This window comes from Macaca thibetana, chromosome 5 (assembly GCF_024542745.1).
Source record: "Macaca thibetana thibetana isolate TM-01 chromosome 5, ASM2454274v1, whole genome shotgun sequence".
NCBI lineage: Eukaryota > Metazoa > Chordata > Mammalia > Primates > Cercopithecidae > Macaca > Macaca thibetana.
This window is the reverse complement of record NC_065582.1, coordinates 82,803,559-82,826,025: the sequence shown is the minus strand read 5'-3', so window position 1 is coordinate 82,826,025 and position 22,467 is coordinate 82,803,559. Positions and strand designations below refer to the sequence as shown.

The following is a 22,467-nucleotide window of genomic DNA, read 5'->3' as shown; positions in this document are numbered from 1 at the left end:
GATGGAAGAAAATTTACCAAGCAAATGGAAAGGAAAAAAAAAAAAACAGGGGTTGCAATCTTAGTTGTTGACAAAACAGACTTTAAACCAACAAAGATCATAAAGGCAAAGAAGGGCATGACACAATGGTAAAGGGAACAATTCAGCAAAAACAGCTATATTCTGAATATGTATTCACCTAATATAGGAGCACCCAGATTCATAAAATAAGTTCTTAGAGACCTACGAAGAGACTTAAGACTCCCACACAGTAATAGTGGGAGACTTCAACACCCCACTGTCAGTATTAGATCAACGAGACATAAAATTAAGGATATTCAGGACTTGAACTCAGCTCTGGATCAAGTAAACCTAGTAAACATCTACAGAACTCTCTACTCCAACAGAATATATTCTTCTCAGTGCCACACGGCACTTATTCTAAAATTCGACCACATAATTGGAAGTAAAACACTCCTCAGCAAATGCAAGAGAACTGAAATTGTAACAGTTTCTCACAACACAGTTCGATCAAATTAGAACTCAGGATTAAGAAACTCACTCAAAACCATATAGCTTCATGGAAATTGAACAACCTGCTTCTTAATGACTCCTGGATAAATAACAAAATTAAGGCAGAAATCAAGTTCTTTGAAACTAATGAGAACAAAGAGACAATGCACCAGAATCTCTGAGACACAGCTAAAGAACTGTTAAAAGGGAAGTTTATAGCCCTAAATGTCCACATCAGAAATCTAAAAAGATCTCAAATTGACGGGCTCACGCCTGTAATCCCAGCACTTTGGGAGGCCGAGGCGGGCGGATCACAAGGTCAGGAGATCGAGACCACGGTGAAACCCCATCTCTACTAAAAATACAAAAAATTAGCCGGGCGCGGTGGCGGGCGCCTGTAGTCCCAGCTACTCAGGAGGCTGAGGCAGGAGAATGGCGTAAACCCAGGAGGCGGAGCTTGCAGTGAGCCGAGATCGCGCCACTGCACTCCAGCCTGGGCGACAGAGCGAGACTCCGTCTCAAAAAACAAAAAAAAAAAAAAAAAAAAACAAAACAAAACAAAACAAAATTGACACTCTAACATCACAATTAAAAGAGCAAAAGAAGAAAAAGAGCAAACTTATCCAAAAGCTAACAGAAGACAAGAAATAACTAAAAGAAGAATTGAAGGAGATAGAGACATGAAAAACCCTCCAAAAAAAAAAAATCAATCCAGGAGTTTTTTTTTTTTGAAAAAATTAACAAAATAGACTGCTAACTAGACTAATGAAGAAAGACAAGAATCAAATAGACATAATAAAAATGTTAAAGAGGATATAACCACTGATGCCATGGAAATACAAACTACCATCAGAGAATACTATAAACATCTCTATGCAAATAAACTAGAAAATCTACAAGAAATGGATAAATTCTGGGATGCATACACCCTACCAAGACTAAACCAGGAAAAAGTTGAATCCCTGAATATACCAATAACAAGCTCTGAAATTAAGGCAGTACTAGCCTACCAACCAAAAAAAGCCCAGGACCAGACAGATTCACAGCTGAATTCTACCAGAAATACAAAGAGGAGCTGGTACCATTCCCTCTGAAACTATTCCAGACAATTGAAAAGGAAGGACTCCTCCCTAACTCATTTTATGAAGCCAGCATCATCCTGATACCAAAACCAGGAAGAGACATAACAAACAAAGAAAATGTCATGTCAATATCCCTGATGAACATCGATGAGAAAATCCTAAGTAAAACACTGGCAAACTGAATCCAGCGGCACATCAAAAAACTTATTCACCATGATCAAGTCAGCTTCATCCCTGGGATGCAAGGCTGGTTCAACAAATGCAAATCAATAAATGTAATCCATCACATAAACAGAACCAAAGACAAAAATCACATGATTGTATCAATAGATGCAGAAAAGGCCTTTGATAAAATTCAACATCCATTCATGTTAAAAACTCTCAAAAAACTCGGTATTGATGGAACATATCTCAAAATAATAAGAGCTATTTATGACAAACCCACAGCCAATTTCATATTGAATGGGCAAAAGCTGGAAGCATTCCCTTTGAAAACTGGTACAAGACAAAGATGCCCTCTCTCACCACTCCTATTCAACACAGTATTGGAAATTCTGGCCAGGGCAATCAGGAAAGAGAAAGAAATAAAAGGTATTCAAATAGAAGGAGAGGAAGTCAAGTTGTCTCTCTTTGCAGACAACATGATTTATATATTTATAAAAGCACATCATCTCAGCCCCAAAACTTCTTGAACTGATAAGCAACTTCAGGAAAGTCTCAGGATACGAAATCAATGTGCAAAAATCACAAGCATTCCTTTACACCAACAATGCGCAGGCAGAAAGCTAAATCATGAATGAACTCTCATTGAAAATCACTACAAAGAGAATAAAATACCTAGGAATACAGCTAACAAGGGATGTGAAGACCTCTTTAAGGAGAACTACAAACCACTGCTTAAGGAAATAAGAGGGGATACAAACAAATGAAAAAACATTCCATCCTCATGGATAGGAAGAATCAATATCATGAAAATGGCCATACTGCCCAAAGTAAGTTATAGATTCAATGCATTTCCATCAAACTACCAGTGACATTCTTCACAGAATTAGAATAAACTATTTTAAATTTCAAGTGAAATCAAAGAAGATCCCATATAGACAAGAGAATCCTAGCAAACAAGAACAAAGTTGGAGGCATCATGCTACATGACTTCAAACTATACTACATGGCTACAGTGAACAAAACAGCATGGTACTTGTACATATAGACCAACAGAGCAGGACCAACATATAGACCAATGGAACAGAACAGAGATTTCAGAAATAACACCACATGTCTACAACCATCTGATCTTCAAGAAACCTGACAAAAATGAGCAGTGGGGAAAGGATCTCCTATTCAGTAAATGGTGCTGGGAAAACTGGCTAGCCATATGCAGAAAACTGGAACTGGACTGGAGCCCTACTTTACATCTTATACAAAAAATAACTAAAGATGGATTAAAGAGTTAAAGGTAAAACCCCAAACCATAAAAACCCTAGAAGAAAACCTAGGCAATACCATTCACACATAGGCATGGGCAAAGACTTCATGACAAAAGTGCCAAAAGCAATTGTAACAAAAGCTAAAATTGAGAAATGGGATCTAATTAAACTGAAGAGCTCCTGCACAGCAAAATAAACTATCATCAGAGTGAACAGGCAACTATAGAATGGGAGAAAATTCTTGCAATCTACCCATCTGACAAAGGTCTAATATCCAGAATTTACAAGGAACATATTTACAAGAAAAAAACAAACAATCCCATCAAAAAATAGGCAAAGGATATGAACAGATCCTCCTCAAAAGAAGACATTTACACAGCCAACAAACATGAAAAAAAGCTCAACATCACTGATCATCAGAGAAATGCAAATCAAAACCACAATGAGATACCATTTCATGCCAGTCAAAATGGTGACTATTAAAAAGTCAGGAAACTATAGATGCTGGTGAAGGTGTGGAGAAACAGGAATACTTTCACATTGTTGGTGGGAATGTAAATTAGTTCAACCATTATAGAAGACATTATGGTGATTCCTCAAGGATCTAGAACCAGAAAAACCATTTGGATCCAGCAATCCCACTACTGGGTGTATACCCAAGGAATATAAATCATTCTATTATAAAGACACATACTCATGTATACTTATTGCAGTACTATTTACACTAGCAAAGACATGGAACCAACCCAAATGCCCATCAATGATAGACTGGATAAAGAAAATCTGGAATAAAACTGGATAAAGAAAAACATGGAATACTATGAAGCCATAAAAAAGAATGACATCATGTCCTTTGCAGGGACATGGATGAAGCTGGAAGCCATCATCCTCAGCAGACTAACAGAAGAGCAGAAAACCAAACAATGCATGTTCTCACTCACAAATGCGAGTCGAACATTGAGAACACATAGACACTGAGAGGGGAACAACATACCCCATGGCCTGTTGGGTGGTGGTGGGTAAGGGAAGGGATCTTAGAGGACAGGTCAGTAGGTCCAGTAAACCACCATGGCACACATATACCTATGTAAGAAACCTGCATGTTCTGAAAAAGAGGTTTAATTGGCTCATGATTCTGTAGGCTTTACAGGAAGTGTGGTGCCAACGTCTTCTGGTGAGGCCTCAGGAAGCTTACAGTCCTTACAGAAGGCAATAGGGAGCTAACATGTCACATGGCAAGAGTGGGAACAAGAGAGAGAGGAGGAGTCAGGCTCCTTTAAACCATCAACTCTCATAACAACTCTCACATGAATTAGCAGAGCAAGAACTCACTTATTACCATTGGGAGGGCACCAAACCATTCATGAGGGATCTTCCCCTATGATCCAAACACCTCCTACCAGGCCCCACATTGAACATTAGGGATTACATTTGAAATGAGATTTGGAGGGGACAAACATCCAAACCACATCATTCTGCCTCTGATCCCCCTAAATTCATGTCCTCCTCACACATCAGAATACAACCATGTCTTTGCAATAGTCAACCAAAGTCTTAACTTGCTTCAGCATTAACTCAAGTCTCAAGTCCCAATTGTCAAGTCTCAAGCATCATCTGGAGATGAATCCATTGATCCTATGAGCCTGTGAGATCAAAAACAAGTTATTTACTCCCAATATACAATGGTGCTACAGATATTGGGTATACATTATCACTTGAAAAGGGAGAAATTGGCCAAAAGAGAGGCAATATGCCCATACAAGTCTGAAACTCAGCAGGACAGTCATTAAATCTTAAAGCTCCAAAACAATCTCCTTTGATATCATGTCCTACATCCTGGGCACAATGGTGTGAGATGTAGGCTATGAAGGCCTTGGACAGGTTTGTCCCTGTGGCTTTCCAAGATGCAACCCCTGTGGCTGCTCTCACAGGTTGGAGTTGAGTACCTATGGCTTTTTCACACTGTGGCTGCAAGCTGGCAATGGCTCTACCAGTCTCAGGTCTGGAGGGTGGCATCCCACTTCCCAAAGCTCCCCTAGACGGTTCCCTGGTAGGGACTCTGCAGGGGCTCCCACTCTACATTTCCCATTGGCACTGCCCTAGTATAGTTTCTCTGTGGGGGCTCTGCTCCTGTAGTAGGCTTCTTCCTGGGTATCCAGACTTCCCCATATATGCTCTGGAATCCAGTTGGGAGTTGCCAAGCTTCCTTCACATTTGCATTCTGTGCATCTGCAGGCTGAACATCACATGAAAGCTGCCAAGGATTATGGCTTGCTCCCTCCAGGGTGGCAGCCTGAGCTTTACCTTGGCCCAGTTGAGCTGTGGCTGGAGCCTGAGTGGTCGGATGCAGGGAGCACTGTCCTGAGGCTGTGCAGGGAAGTGAGGTCCTGGGCCTGACCCCCGAAACCATTCTTCTTCCCTAGGCCTCTGGGCCTGTGATGAGAAGGGCTGTCCCCAAGAACTCTGAAATGCCTTCAAGGCCTTTTACCCATTGTCTTGGCTCCTTTTTAGTCATGCTAATCTCTCTAGCAAATGATTACTCAGTAGCCTGCTTGGATTTTTTCTACCATAGGGCTGGGCTACAAGTTTTCTAAATTTTTATGCTCTGCTGTCCTTTTAAATATAACTTTAAGTCTTTTATTTGCTTCCATATATAATTTAGGGTGTTAGAGGCAGCCATACCACTTCTTGAATGCTTTGCTGCTTAGACTTTTTTTTTTTCCTGCCAGGTATCTTGTCACCATAATTAAGTTCAAACTTCTCAGATCCCTATGACATAAACACACTGCTGTCAAGTTCTTTGCCAGGGTTTAACATGGGTAATCTTTACTCCAGTTCCCGATAACTCCCTGATTTCCACCTAAGACTTAATCAGCCTGGACTTCATTGTCCATATCTCTATGAGCATTTTGGATATAACCATTTAATCAGTCTCTAAGAAGTTTCAAACTTTTTCTCATTTTCCTGTCTTCTTCTGAGCCTTCCAAACTCTTTCAACCTCTGCTCATTACCCGGTTCCAAAGCTGTTGCCACATTTTCAGGTATTTAATAGCAACACCCCATTCCTGGTACCAATTATCTGTGTTAGTTTATTCTTGTGTTGCTATAAAGAAATACCTGAGACTGGATAATATATTAAAAAAAGATGGATAATTGGCTCTCAGTTTTACAGGTTTTACAGAAAGCATGGTGCTGACATCTATCTCTGATGAAGTCTCACAAACCTTATAATCATGGTGGAAGGTAACAGGGAGTCAGCATGTCACATGGCATGAGCAGGAACAAGAGAAAGGAGGAAGAGCCAGCCTTTTAAACAACCAGCTCTCATGTGAACTAACACAGTGAGAACTCACTTATTACCATGGAGAGGACATCAAGCCATTCATGAGGGATCTGCCCCCATGATCCAAACACCTCCCACCAGGCCAGCCTCCAACATTGGAGATAATATTTCAACATGAGATTTGGAGGGGACAAATAGCCAAATTATATGAGTTACTAGTCTGACTTTCTCTGAAATAGGTGTATTTGGATTGTTCTCTGTTGTTGGATGGTAGAAATAGTTATATATAACTATTATATATAACTTTTATATATAATCTATATAAAAGATAGGTGAGTTATTTATAACTTAGAAGTAATATCCACTTGCATACTTCTTTAGTATGAACTAACTTTAGTATGGTTAGTTAAGTTTCATCATTAAGAATGACTTTCATTTAGTGAACATTTAGTGTTAAAAGTTAATGCTGGCCGGGTGTGGAGGCTCACGCCTATAATCCCAGCACTTCGGGAGGCCGAGGCGGGCAGATCATGAGGTCAGGAGATTGAGACCATCCTGGCTAACACGGTGAAATCTCGTCTCTACTAATACAAAAAATTAGCCAGGTGTGGTGGCGGGCACCTCTAGTCCCAGCTACTCAGGAGGCTGAGGCAGGAGAATGGCATGAACCCAGGAGGCAGAGCTTGCAGTGAGCTGAGATTGTGTCACTGCACTCCAGCCTGGGTGACAGGGCGAGACTCCATCTCAGAAAAGAAAAAAAAAAAAAAAAAGTTAATGCTGCCATCAGTCCTGTACTTCTGAGACATGGATTGTTGGATACTTAAAATGGTTTATAAGAAGTCTTAAAGTTCTAATCTGACTTTTAAAGTTTTAAATTTCTAACAAAGATGGTAAAACAGACACTGGGCCCTATTTGAGAGTGGAGGGTGGGAGGAGGAAGAGAAGCAGAAAAAATAACTATTGGGTACTAGGCTTAGTACCTTGGTGATAAAATAAGCTGTACAACAAACACCTGTGACATGAGTTTACCTATATAACATACCTGCACATGTACCCCTGAACCTAAAAGTTAATAAAAATTTATTACGAATTAAAAATAATATACAACACCAAGAGTGAGACCTGATGTAAACTGTGGACTTTGGATGACAATGATGTGTCAATGAAGGTTCATCAATGTAACAAATGTACCACTCTGATGGGGGAGGTTGATAACGGGAAAGGTTGTGCATGTGTGGGGTAGTGGGTATATGGGAATTTTCTATTCCTCTCGATTTTGCTCTATGAAAAGCAAAAACTTAAAGGACTTAAAAATTATAGTGAAGGCATTAAATTTGGAAAAATCAATAACCTAGTTCCTTACTATGAAATCATATGGCATAGTTCTCTAAATGTAACCTTTATATGTCGTTTTCATGGACTTCATACACACTTGCTCTAGGAATAAAAGAGCAAAGTATTTTCATGTTTCCTTTTTTTCTGAGTTTGTATCAGTACTGGGTGTGTGCAGGTGGGGATAGGAGGGTTATCTTTAGCTAATTTTAGAATTGAGTTGAATGGAGGAATTATAATTTTCCAGTAAAAAAATTCAAGAAGTGTTTTTTGCCTCCCAGGTGGTAAAATCATGCATACTTTTTATTTCCTTTTTTGGTCTCTATATTTTCCAAGTGTTCAACAAAGTGTGGTTATTAGTTTTTATAATAAAAGAGATTTTAGGTTATTTCTCTGATTTCTAAGAGTTAAAAAAAAAATAAAGTTTTAAAGTTCTAATCTGAAATTTTCAGTGACCACATTTCAGTAGTGTTCATAGGAATATGTACAATCAAGGCAAATATTTTGTCTCTACTCCTGATTTCCCTGATGACAGAATTTTCCTAAGCATATTCCTGGCCTTTCTTTTTGTCCCTCTATTCTCTCTGCCCTAGGAGGTTGAAGGATTTATTTGACTGGTAAATTTAGGAAGGTTCAGTCCTATTTATCTTCCTTTTAGAAAAAAGCTGTCTGCAGGGAGCAAGTTACCTCTATTTTTCTAGGAGCAGATTCTTCCCCTTTAGAGAAAGATCCTGTACTTGTTCAACACCGCCTATATTTAGATACCTTCTCTGCCTGCTTGTTTTTAAGTAAGCCCATTTGGCTCTCATACTAAGCTACAGTCTTCAATTTGTCTTTTATTAAAAAATAAATATATTTTTGGCCTTCATATGCTACTCTTTGTTTTATTTTTCAATTTGCTTAGAACATAGTCATGGAAGAAGGAAGCCATTTTATTGTTTCATATATTTCTCATGTCTGACAGTTGACATTCTTCCTGAATTCTCTATCATCAAGAAGCTTTGACTCTATAGTAAACACAATTTCTAAATCTAACGAATCTCATCATGACCAGCTCTCAGAGCCTACACTTGAACACTACTGTTTTTCTCCAATGGATGGAATTCAAGCTACTTTGCAATTTCAGAAAGCAGTCAGAAAAAAACAGCCTTAGGTTATCATTTTGATTTTTTAAGGTTACTGTTGATCCTGATGCTGAACACTGAGGGAAAAATGCTTCAATTACAGACAAACTCTTCCATAATAACACAGACAAATCTTCAAAACTCATATTATTTGTGACCAATTCCTGAAGAAATATACTTTTAGATAACCTTCACATCGAAGGCAGGTAAATCACTCATCATATGTACATATGACATTTCTGAATATAATTACCTCAGCTGTGTGCTTTGCCACATGCCCCACGATGACAATGACCTTCCCTTTGAAGTTCTGGAGCATAGCAGTGTAAAGGCCCTGGGTAAGCTCCCCTTCTGCAGTGAAGGCAGCACTGAATGGAATGTTGATGCTTCCTGAAATGTGACCACGAATAAAGCTGAGAAGGAAAGTTTAAGGAAAACATTTATTTGTGTGCAATCATGAGTGTCTGAGGGAAACTCACAGAGCTAGGTGACTCCCAGAAGAGAGTACTAAACATCTTCCAGCTCATATGTGTATTTATCTAAATGAAGTAAGGCACCTCCAAGAGAAAAAAAAAATTAAATTTGAAAATGAAGTAGAAGAGAGAAAGGAAGATGACTAGCCAAAGATGTAAAAGGATTTTACATCAAAAGCATTTCTCATTACATAAACACAGATATGGGGTAAACAATAACCATATTTAAAGAGGTTCTATAATGAGTGGAGATAGTGGAGATGGACTACATATCTTACAATTTAAATTTTCTAGTCAGCTGCTGCTTCATCATTTCTTTTAAAGAAAAGAATATGACATTAATAGTGAGAGAAAGAACCATAAATAAGTTCTGAAAAATGAAAGGAGAGAGAATCAACATTAACATTCCAGTGGACATTGTTTAGTTGACATTTTCTAGAATGGGAAGAGAATTTATGATCATGCATAGATTACCTTTGAAATTCATCAGCATTAGTTTTTCAAACATTTCTAATTATTCAATATTCCCAACTGTAGTTTTCCTGAAGAGTCATGACTTTTCTCTCAGAATATAATTACTCTGATGGTACTTTTTTTAAAAAAAAACTGAAAGTACTTTATTTTCAGTAAAGATCTACTTTTTAAAATGAAAATTTTTTATAACACAAACTAAGAACCTAACAACTCATGTATTCTCAGCACCTATATCCACATCTGTCCAGGCCTGAATCAGTTGCCAGAGAGTGTTTCCATATTTATCAAACAACCTTTACCAACCATGAACATCTTCTCTTTTTCAGTGTGTTTAAAGTAGCAAAAGCAATACAAATCTATCCTGCTGTAGCAGACATGTTTGGGTTGCCTGCCCACCTGCTGTTTTCTTGTTTGGAAGAGCACCAGCCATTGACCCTGAGGAAAGGGTGAGTCTAGGCTGTCATATTGGTATCAGATGATCCTGCTATAACCACGACTGACCGGATGGTGGAGGGGAGGGTGATGATGGATATATGATGCAGGCCGAGCCAATGAGATTCTCTCCTTTGAAAATCGGAAATAAAAGACATAAAAGATAATGCTCAGACTGTGTTAAGCGTTACATGCAAAGTCACCTTTAAGGGCCTCTTCCATAAAATTTGTTCAGCCACTTATTAGAAAATTAGAAGACTGTGACTCTAAAAGAAGAACTGTTTAATAGATAAATTTAGTGACTACTGTATTTGGTTAAAAAAGTACCTATCTATATCTAAATAACCATATCTAGTAACTATATCTATAATCATAGATAAGTATTAAGGTGATTTTGTAGGTTCAATATCACCTATTTATTATGTGCCTTTAAAGATTTTAATCTAAACTCCTTTCAGTTACTAGAAGTATGTCATAAAATTATCATATTATCCTTGTGATTTGTTAAAATCTAGATTAAATATTAAAATGCTTCACAAAATATGACGGCAACAGAGTCTTTTTTGAAAGAGAAAGTTTTTCAAAATACAAAATGATTCCAAACCTTTTTTAGGCTACAGTTTGGAAAATAAGGCATAAAAGAAACAGAGTTTTAAACCAAGCTTTCCTTATTCTTAATCTACTTCAACCAAAAAGTCTTGGATAATATCTAAGAACATTCATCCAAGAACACTCTTATCATGAAACTTCTAGCACAAAAATGACTGGGTAAGCATGAATGTCTTTAGACATGGTGGTTAAACCTCTAAATTTTCTATCATTACTGGCAAACAGCAGAGGTGAATGCATTATTGGCAAACAACAGAGGAGAATGAGATTGGCCTAGTTATAAATAAGTGTATTTACAATGAATAGCCTGTTGTTTAAATAAGTCAGACAATGAAGACAACTTTGGTCATTTAGAAATCTTTTCTTTTTTCCTTGGAAATTACCTACATTGCCTACAATACAATTTCTCATGTGACACATACAGCATTAGATGAAATAGAACTGCTTTAGGCAACTTCTAGACATTTGAGAGGTGGTCAGATTATATTGTAAATCTAGGCAGATGGATACTTTTTTCACTTGTTGAGTCCTTCATAATCAGAATAAAATATGAGGTATTTGGAAACTGAGCCAGGAACAGATTTCTGTATATTTTGTATTAGGAAGAATAAATAAAGAGGGAAATAGAAGAAAATTTTTGACATACGGTGACTGAATAACCATAGTTGACTGTCATCAGTCATGAGTAAAATCTGGCAAGTAAAGAGAAATGATGGAGAATATGTTGAGATAAGCACATTTTTCCAGGCTCTAAGAACTTTGGTTTTATTTCACTATATTACAGTGGAAAACAAGTATACACAGGACCTTCACACAAAGGTAGGGTTAGAGATGAACATGCAACACTACATATTTTAGAAGTATGACTGTCACTTTATTGCTTTCTGTCTAATATAGATAAAAATCTTAACCCTCTACACTAATGTTTTACATTTTAAAAAGGCATTTCTCATTATATAAACACAGATATGGGGTAAAAAATAACCACACTTAAAGAGGTTCTATAATGAGTATAATATTCAATAGTCAGACACTATGCTATTTTATAAACGAAGAATTTAAAAAGCTACAGCTTCAAAGAACCCAGTTCAGAGGAAATACTACTATTAAGGAAATAGTACCCAAAGTATTTATGGGGCAATTAGCCCCAATCACATATATATCATGATATTGTAATCCCAACAATGACATTACAATTTTTGGTTAGGTTTTGGCAAAAGTGGCAATAGTATCCATAAATACTAATTTTTAACTTTCAGGGTTCATAGGAAATGAGAATTTTTGATGACATACTTGAAAGAGTTAAAAGATAAAAAACATCATTACAGAAGTCAGCAGTAATTACAATGAAATCTCTAGACTGGAATAATAATAGTTATGAAAGCATAAAAGCATCCAGTTATTGTAGCAGTCACTTCACCACATGTTTGAATATGGTTGTTTACTACTATGAATGCACTACAGGATACATTCCAGTAAACATATGAATTTTCTTTGGCATATGGTGACCTTACATTATATATCTTACCCCGTCTTGGAATAAATTGTACCCCTCCCTGCAAATAAACCATTCAGATCAACATTCCATTTGGCAGATATTACCAAAAGCATTTGAATGTATACTTAGAACAAAATCAAAATTTTGCATTAAACAGAATTTGATAGCCCAAAGCACAGACAGATTAAAAAAATTACTGTAAGCTTCTGATAAATAACTTGGATTATCAGAATATCATTAACAGGTAGGGATGATGTATATTATCTTCTAGGTTTCTAAGATACGAAAACTTTCCTGTATTCATAATTCAGTCTACAAAACAATGCTGTAAGTAGATAATGCTGTACTTCAATCAAACAGAAAAAAATCAGGTTTAAGTATATAGGTACAGTGTATAAGTAAGTAAATTACATGGTATTTAACCAAGAATATTCAAAAAGACTCTTTAATTTACAAAAAGATTTGAAAATTCCTTTAAAATATTGCTTAAAATTCAACACAGAAACCAGCTCATGTTTTTTTAAATCCTAAAAGAGCACAGCATTTTTGTTGGATGCCACACTTAGTGATGTCATATCTCTAAAGACAACCCACACCAGTATTTCACCAAACCACTCAAGAACATCTACCTACCTTTGCTTTTTGGCTGTTTGTCTGCTGGGTTAACTAATTAAAATTAGTGTTATAGACTTTTCAGCCCAAACTGAAGGTTTTACCTTTAGTATATCAACAGCCAAAAAGAAATATGAAATTAAACCCATAGTTCTCTCATAGATAACATAACTAAATAGCATTAACTGATACAAAAATGATGTTTAGATATTATTATTTTCTTTGCTAAATCTATTGATACTTTGAATGGCATCACCTTCCCCCAAATCAAACAGTCAAAAATCTCATTTCCAACATCTTATTAATAGCAACATCCAATATGCTGCTGCTCTTATAAATCCTGTACTCACATTTTTATTCCCATTACCCCTTGCCTATTTCAGATATTGATTTGTCTTGAGCTTAAACTACTGTAGTAACTGTTTTCTCCAACTTTTGTCTTTTCTCTTGGAAATACACTTGATTTACAATATTGACAGAGAAAAAATTTAAAAGCAAAGCGTTCTGATTATCATATCCTTTCTGAGAAACTTTCCATGACAGCCTATAGGACAAAGCCCGTATTCCTCAGTTCAGTCCTCATGACCAGAACCTAACTACTTTAATTCTAACCAAACTAAATCATGCATGTTACCAATATGTTTTCTATCTCCTGTAGTTTTCTCTTTCTAAATACCTTTTTCTCCTTATTTTTGCACAAACATCCATTCTTCAAATGTTTCATCCATGAAATTTTCCCTTCCCACAGTATCTGTACATCTCTCATAACAGCAATTTGATTTTATATAAAATATTCTAATGAAAATGACTTCTTCTATCTAAACAACTGATAGAAACGATGAGTATTATATTTATTTCATCTTTGAATCTTTTTTTTTTTTCCTGAGACAGTGTCTCATTCTGTCACTCAGGTCAGAGTGTAGTGGCACGATCTCAGCTCACTGTAAGCTCGGCCTCCTGGGTTCACACCATTATCCTGCCTCAGGCTCCTGAGTAGCTGGGACTACAGGCGCCCGCCACGATGCCTGGCTAATGTTTTGTATTTTTAGTAGAGACGAGGTTTCACCGTGTTAGGATTGTCTCGATCTCCTGACCTCGTGATCCGCCTGCCTCGGCCTCCCAAAGTGCTGAGATTACAGGCGTGAGCCACCGCGCCGGGCTCATCTTTGAATCTCTTGCAATGATTAATAGAATGCTTGGAACATCACTTCCATATTTGGTGAGTAAATGAATTTCAGAATTTTGCCAAACCTGGAGTAACTAGTATCAGCAGCAAATATGCTAAGGTGCCTTCTGTGGCACCCTAACCAGTGGCACCAGTATCTAACAATGCTTCCAAGTGTCAACGATATAGAATTTCCCTTTGTCAGCACACACCTTGAGAAAACGGAAAGAAACAGCAACAAAAGTAATTTCTCTGGATTTTCTTCAGCATAGGCCCACTAAAACTGGTCTATTTAGGGAAAAGCTAGGGACCTCACTCTTTATGACAGGATACGAAAGAATGATTATACACATCAAATTTCTGGATAATTCAATCCTAATTTTACGTGCAAGATTATCTCTACCCTCATCCATCCTTTACAATGCATTAAAGTAATTTTTCTGAAATAAAAATCTGAGCATGGCATAAACCAAATATAACTGGTTTAGAATTTTTTAAGTTTCTCACTGCCTTTGGAATGAAACCCAAATTTCTTAGCATGTTATGAGACATTTTCAATGAAGCTACTTTTACCTACTCTAGTCTCATTACTAATTCTCATATATTCCAGACATATTCATCCACAGTTCTTGTAACTTCCTAAAAGTGTCCTTCTCACCTTCTCTGGGCCTCAAACAATGTAGTTTTTCAATGCCTTCTTTCTCTTCTTTGCTGGGTTACTAACTTCTACTTGTTTTTTAAGACTCATGTCAGACATCACTTGGTTTAGGTGCCCATCCTATATTTCCAGGAATTTGGGTATGCTTCAGACATAGACCATTTCATATTCTACTGCAATTATCTATTTCACATATCTATTTTAGTTATAAGACTGTGAGCTTCTGGTGGGCAGGGGTGCTGTAATTAAACTCTATTTTCCCATTGACTGGCAAAGCAGGTCCTTAAACAGGACTGGCTGGCTAATTGAATGAGACTGTATGGCACTCTAGGAACTGGGGTCATGGCTGGTTCACACAGCAAATAGAAACTCTTTAACAGCTAATATACCTTTCATAACTAACAATCCAGACATGACGACATTCCTCAGCAGTTGCTATCATATACTCCCACGTTATACAAAGCCCATTAAAATATGGGAATACAATTGGATGGAAATTTTAATTTAGATAGATTGAACCTAAGTCCAAATGAGATGAAAAAAATCTTACTAAACCTTCTCATCAGTATCTAGCCTGCTCTGATCATGAGTATCTTTAAATTGCTTTGAAGAAGTTTTTATAAATTAATTCTTAAGGACAAAGAGACAAGAGTAATACTAGTGTTCACTAAGGATGGATGTCCCATAATGAAATAATGAATACAATTGAGTTCATGTGTTTTTCAAAACACAAATTTAAGCCTGAGGTTGTCTTTGGTATAGTTTTAGATGCTAACATTTTTCAAAAAAATCAAAAGGTAAGAGTTTTACAAGTAAAGCTCAGCCTTGAGCAAAAACTCAGCCTTGATTTCAAGCAAATGAGTAACATTCTTTTAAAGTATTGCTGTTTACAGATAACATAAGTTGGATCCACAATTACATGACTAAGACCTCTCTTAATATGAACTCCAAGAAAACTGAAACCCTAAATATTTATAACTATTAAAGAAAACAAGAGTTTGCTTGTGTATGACCATGGAAACTATTAACATCTGAAATTCATGTCACTACATGAGAAACATTTTCTATTGCCTCCTTATAAAATGCAATTTTTGTTTGCTTTGAAATTCTCAAAATACATTGAAGAACAAATATATCTGGCTTGATTTTTAACTAGATTAACATTTCATGTTTCTATCTTCTAAAAGCAAACAAAAAAATGTGATTTCAACAAAAACTGCTGTTTTGCCTCTCTGAGCCTTTGAATTTAGTATTAAAGAGTTTAGACCACATTAGGGTTTTTTCTTATACTGAAGTTTTGGGATTATGTTTTTATTGTTAGGTGGGTAAAGTCTGTCTTCATGTCCTTCAGCTTTCTTTTTCTGTATCCTCCATTCCCTTGGCCCACATTGGGGTTTAGGTAGTTCCCTAAGATTGTTGGCACCTTAATGTGCTGCTTATCTCCTACAATCACAAAAACTGAACATAGGTTAAAATTTTGTCACCCGCAGGCTTTCTGTATTTTAACGGAGACTATTCATAACACAAGCTAAATGACTGAAGCCTTACAGTAGCGTTTCAGGCATCAAGTGACGGTTCTGAAGGGGGCGTGGTGGTAGTGGTGAGGCCGTCCCTTAAATTTATTGGTAGACAGCTTATTTTGCCTGTGGATAAGATTGCCTCCCTACCTTTCATAAGCTATCACTTAAATCATTTTACATAGGTTAAAAAAAAGATGAGATGAAATATATTCTTAGACATTAAATCTCCTGGAAGCACAATTTAGGAAAAAAAAATTTCACCTATATAAAGAGGTAAGAACTGTGTATACATTTAAATGATGTATAAAAGCAAAACAGAAGATAAACATGATACAGGGACATTATAAGTAATGTGAACAACATTTCAAAAATAATTTACTTCCTCTGGGGAAGGAAAAGGTATTACAGAAAGTTTCTTTTTTTTCCATATTGTGCAGGGTCACATTTTGTGGCAAGGGAGAAATAAAATTATTTCAAAAATATCCTAGTATTAAATATGTAATTACTTTTTAAACAGATTGTTAAAGTCACATAAATCCTAGACTTTAATTGTGAAGATTTACCTTGGTAAGAATTAAGAGTTACTGTACAAAGATAATTATTTTTAAAATATAATTAAAATTTCAATAGGCTTTAAAAAACATCAGCATATTAGTAGTTTTAGGGAAATTTTTATTAAAACGGTTTTGAATGAATTAAATATTATAAATTATGTCAATATAGTAGGAAAGGATCTTTCTATCATGTTTCCTCCCTCAAAGTGTTGCAATATTGCTTTCTAAAATTTGAAATACTTCAATTTTCCTTGATTCTGTGGCTACATCTCTATAAAGATAACCACAGGTAGATTTGTTCAGTTGGGATCTGGGATTAGGCCTCTTATACACACAGGTACTGAAGGTAATAGCTTATTTTGTGTATAAGATTTGAAGAAATGTGTATAGCATCTGAATGAATATATATCGTTTAGAGGCATCAATGCATGTCTCGCTGACTCATTAATTTCTATTAATTTCAATCTTGTTTATGCTCTACTGTCCTACACAGAGACCAGATAGGCACCTGCCAAATAATGTAAAATTCAGAAGCACAAGACTGTCTCTGCCAAGTACTAGTTATATGGCCTTGGGAAAGTTGCTTAACGTCTTTAAGCTTCAGTTTATCAGTAAAACAGAGATAACAACAGTATCTACATCATAAGACCAGCACCAAGCTTGGCACAGTGTAAGAACTTAAAGACTGCTATTATTAGAAGTCAATTTACTTCAGTCTATTCAAGAAGCAGCTAGTGTGCGTGGCCAGAAGCAGCTAGTGTGCATGGTTCTCATGGAGAAAATCAGAAGGGGGCAAGTAAATACCACACCTTCAGCTGAAGCATCCAGGTATTTGCAGTGGGACTAGTCAAGGAAACAACTTGACCCACAGAGAATGAAGAAAAGTAAGGACAATGACCCACCTGGGAACAACATGGAACCAGGGGATACTCCCCCACCCAAGGGAAGTGGTGAGTGAATGAGCGGCCACGGGAAAACACACTTCTCTCACAGGTCTTTGCAACCCTCAGGTCAGGAGATCTCCTTGTGAACCCACTCCACCAGGGCCTTCAGTCTTCAGTCTGATGGACAGATCTACATGAAGTCTTGGCAGAGCAACTGCTCAGGCATGGGTGGAGACCCTCAAGCCTTAGATTATTACTGGGTTTTCTGGCAAAAGTAGCTGCAGCTTCGGCAAAGTAGAAGGTTAGACTCCTGTACATACCCGTAGGAAAGAGGCCGAATCCAGAAGGCTGAGTAGTAACAACCTGCAGGCCCCACTTCCACGGCATCTCACAAGATAAGACCTATTGGCTTGGGATCCAGCCAGCTACCAGCAGTGGCACTGTACCTCCCTAAGAAGGAGTTCCCAGGGAGAGGGGTGGGTTGCTATCTTTGCTGTCCAGACACCTTAGCCATTCCAGCCTTCAGGCTTTGGAGAGTCTGAGCTGACTCAAGGCAGAAGGAATCCCACAGCACAGCATAGATGCTCTACCAAAATGTGGCCAGACTGCAGACTGCTTTTTTAAGCAGGTTCTGATCCTGTTCCTCCTCACTGGGCAGGACCTCTCAACCAGGGTCTCCAGCCACTTTGTACAGGTGCCCTTAAACCAGCAATAGGTCCACACCTCCCTGGGACAAAGCTCCCAGAGCGAGGAACAGGCTGCCATCTTTGCTGTTTCACAGCCTTCACTGGTGACACCTCCAGGTTCTGGAAAATCTGAGATGATTAGGGCCTAGAGTGGGCCCCAAGCATACTGCAGCAGCCCTACAGAAAAGTGGCCAGACTATTACATGGGTTCCTGTTCTCATATCTCCTTACTGGGCAGATCCTCCAGGCCTGAGGTTCCAGCCACCCCCCACCAGAACTATTGGGCCAGTACAAACTCAGCAACTCCCTGTACAGAGCCTCCAGGGGCAAATAAAAGCCTCTCTGCCATTGTCTCTGCAGTGGAACTGCCCTTGCCACCCTTGAACTAATGAAGAAGCAAAGACCTTAAGTGCCTTATCCATACCTCCAACAAACTGCAGTTGAACCAAGGAGAGGAGGCCAGTCCATCTCCCACAGGTCCCACACACTCCCCAAAGCTCATCACCAGTCAGGAAACTCCTGGCTTGGGCCCACAGAACAAACTTCCATTTTGGGCTGACTTCGCTGAGTGATTGCTGACCTGTATCTCTCTGGGGAGGAGCCCCCAGGAGTCAAGAAAATGACCCTTGGCCACAACCACTACTAAGATCTCTTCCTCTACTGCCTCTAAGCTGTGGAAGGAATATAAACTCTGAGATTATCCCAGAGCTGCAGTGGGCAGTCCAGAGTGCCAAGTCATGAACTATAGCGGGCACTCAAGGGGGAGAGGAGCCCATACTTTCAGAGCACTGAGAGGGAACATGGCTGCAACTCTGAGGAAACATAAGGGAGCCAAACTACTGAACAAAAGTCTACCAACTGACCAATAAGCCTAAGTGTCAGCTGCTGGATAAACCCCAAAGCTTCAACACAAAAAATACCTCACTAACATACCCCACTCTAAAACCAAAGACAGGAAGTCAGCTTCCAATAAAGACCCTATACAAATACTCATCCCAGTGAAAATATCCAGAAAAGAAATCTATTGACTGTACTTAATCTATACCACAGTTAAAGGAACACCCACATGCAGAGGTGAGAAAGAACCAATGCAAGAACTCCAGTAACTAAAGTGGCCAGGGTGTCATATGTCTTCCAAATGGCTGCACCAGTTCTCCAACAAGAATTCTTAATCATGCTGAACTGGCTGGAATGACAGAAATAGAATTCAGAATATGGACAGGAACAAAGATAATCGAAATTCAGGAGGATGGCAAAACCCAATCCAAGAAAATTAAGAATCACAATAAAGTGATACAGTAGCTGAAGGATGAAATAGCTAGTATAAAAAAGAACTTAACAAATTGGACAGAGATGAAAAACACAAGAATTTTACAATGCAATCACCAGTATTAACAGCAGAATAAACCAAGCTGATGAAAGAATCTCACAATTTGAAAGCTGGTTCTTTGAAATAAGACGTCAGACTAAAATAATAATAATAAAAAGAATAAAAAGTAATGAACAAAGCCTCCAAAATGTATGAAATTATGTAAAGAAACTGAATATATAAATCATTGGCATCCCTGAAAGAGAGGGGGAGAGAGCAAACAACTTGGAAAATGCATTTCAGGATTCTTCCATGAAAACTTCCCTAACCTTGTAGAGAGGCCAAGAGTCAAATTCAGGAAATACAGAGACCTCCTGCAAGATTCTACACAAGATCATACCCAAGACACATAACTGTCAAATTTTCCAAGGCTGAAATGAGAGAAAGAATGTTAAAGGCATCTAGCAAGAAAGGGCAGGTCACCTGCAAAGGGATTCCCATCAGGCTAACAGCAGACCTCTCGGCTGAAACCCTACAAGCCAGAATAGATTAGGGGACTATATTGAATATTCTGAAAGAAAAAAGTCTTCAACCAAGAATTATCTAGCTAAACTAAACTCTCTAAGTGAAGAAGAAATAAGATCCTTTTCAGATAAGCAAATATTAAGGGACTTCATTACTACCAGACCTGCCTTATAAGAAAGAGATCTTGAAAGGAGCACTAAATATAGAAAGATCACTACCAGCAAATACAAAAACACACTTAAACACAGACCAATGTCACTGTAAAGCAACCACACAAACAGGCCAACATAACCACCAGCTAACAGCACAACGACAAAAACCAATCCACACATATCAATACGAATCTTGAATGTAAATGGTCCAAATACCCCACTTAAAAGGAACAGAGTGGCAAGCAGGATAAAAAAGTAAGACCCAATAATATGCTGTCTTCAAGAGACGTATCTCACACATAATGACACTCATAAGCTCAAAATAAAGGGATGGAGAAAAATCTACCAAGAAAACAAAACACAGAAAAAAGCAGGGGTTGCAATCCTAATTTCAGATAAAACAGATTTCAAACCAACAGTGATCAAAAAAAAAAAGACAAGGGCATTATATAATGGTAAAGGGTTCAATTTAACAAGACCTAACTATTCTAAATACATATGAACCCAATACAGGAGCACCCAGATTCATAAAGCAAGTTCTTAGAGACCTACAAAGAGACATCGACTCCCACAAAATCATAATGGAAGACTTCAACACTACAGTGACAGTATTATACAGATCACTGAAGCAGAAAATTAACAAGATATTCAGGACCCAAACTCAGCATTAGACCAAATGAATCTGATATAACTTTACAGACGTCTTCACCCAAAACCAAAAGAATATACATTCTTCTCATCACCACATGGCACATACTCTAAAATCGACCACATAACTAGACATAAAACAATCCTCAATAAATGTATAAGAACTGAAGTCATTCCAAACATTCTCTCAGACCACAGCACAATGAAAATAGAAGTCAACACAATAAAAATCACTCAAAACCATACAATTACATAGAAATTAAACAACATGCTCCTGATTGACTTTTGGGTAAAAAATAAAAGGCAGAAATCAAGAAGTTCTTTTAAAATAAAGAGAACAAAGATACAACATACCAGAATCTCTGGGACACAGTTAAGGCAATGTTAAGAGGGAAATACATACCACCAAATATCCACATCAAAAAGTCAGAAAGATGTTAAATTAACAACCTAACTTCACAACTGAAATAATTAGAAAAATGAGACTAAAACAACCTCAAAGCTAATAAAATGTGAGAAATAATTAAAAAAAAATCAGGGGTGAAGTGAAGGAAATCAAAAAATGAAAAACCATTCAAAAGAGCAATAAATTCAGGAGTTGGTTTTTTGAAAAAAATTGATAAGATAGGCCACTAGTTAGACTAAGAAGAAACAAGATCCAAATAACACAATTAGAAATGACTAATGAAATATAACCACTGACCCCACAGAAATAAAAATAACCATATGCTCTATGTACGCAAACTAGAAAACCTAGAAGAGATGGATAAATTCCTGGACATATACACCCTCCCAAGACTGAGCCAGAAAGAAACTGATTCCCTGAACAGACCAATAATGATCTTTGAAATTCAATCAGTAATAAATAGCCTACCAACCAAAAAAAGCCCAGGACCTGATGGATTCAAAACCAAATTCTACCAAATGTACAAGGAAGAGCTGGTACCATTCCTACTGAAACTATTCCAAAAAAATTTAGAAGAAGGGACTTCTACCTAACTCATTCTATGAGGCCAGCATCAACTTCATACCAAAGCCTGGCAGAGACACAATAAAAAAAATAAAACTTCAGGCCAACATCCTTGATGAACATCGATGCAAAAATCCTCAATGAAATATTTGTAAACCTAATCCAGCAGCACATCAAAAAGCTACTTCACCATGATCGAGTAGGCTTCATCCCTGGGATGCAAGATTGGCTCAACATGCAAAAAATCAATAAATGTGATTCATTACATAAGCAGAACTAAAGACAGAAACCATATAATTAACTCAACAGATGCAGAAAAGACTTGATAAAATTAAACATCCATTCACGTTAACAACTCTCAATAAACTAGCTATTGAAGGAATATACTTCAAAATAATAAGAGCTATCTATGACAAAACCACAGCCAACATTATACTGAATGGGCACAAGCTGGAAGCTTTCCCCTTGAAAACTGGCACAAGACAAGAATGCCCTCTCTCACCACTTCTATGCAACACATTATTGAAAGTCCGAGTCAGAACAATGAGGCAAGAGAAA

The 22,467-nt window shown here is 37.5% G+C and overlaps 3 protein-coding genes across 6 annotated transcripts in view; 1 reads left to right on the top strand and 2 right to left on the bottom strand.

Annotated features, from left to right (window-relative positions):
• The window catches only part of PPA2 (inorganic pyrophosphatase 2), a 1,020,900-nt gene that overhangs the window by 683,202 nt on the left and 315,231 nt on the right, over nt 1–22,467 (bottom strand). The window lies entirely within an intron of this gene.
• AIMP1 (aminoacyl tRNA synthetase complex interacting multifunctional protein 1) overlaps nt 1–22,467 on the top strand; it is a 524,679-nt gene that overhangs the window by 289,232 nt on the left and 212,980 nt on the right. The gene's annotated exons all lie outside the window — the stretch shown is intronic.
• Nucleotides 1–22,467, bottom strand: part of TBCK (TBC1 domain containing kinase) — a 235,564-nt gene that overhangs the window by 29,532 nt on the left and 183,565 nt on the right. For all 4 annotated transcript variants that reach the window (XM_050791478.1, XM_050791477.1, XM_050791480.1 and 1 more), the window contains one exon: nt 8,994–9,153. In XM_050791478.1, coding sequence (XP_050647435.1) covers nt 8,994–9,153 — 160 coding nt within the window. The remainder of the gene's footprint in view (nt 1–8,993; nt 9,154–22,467) is intronic.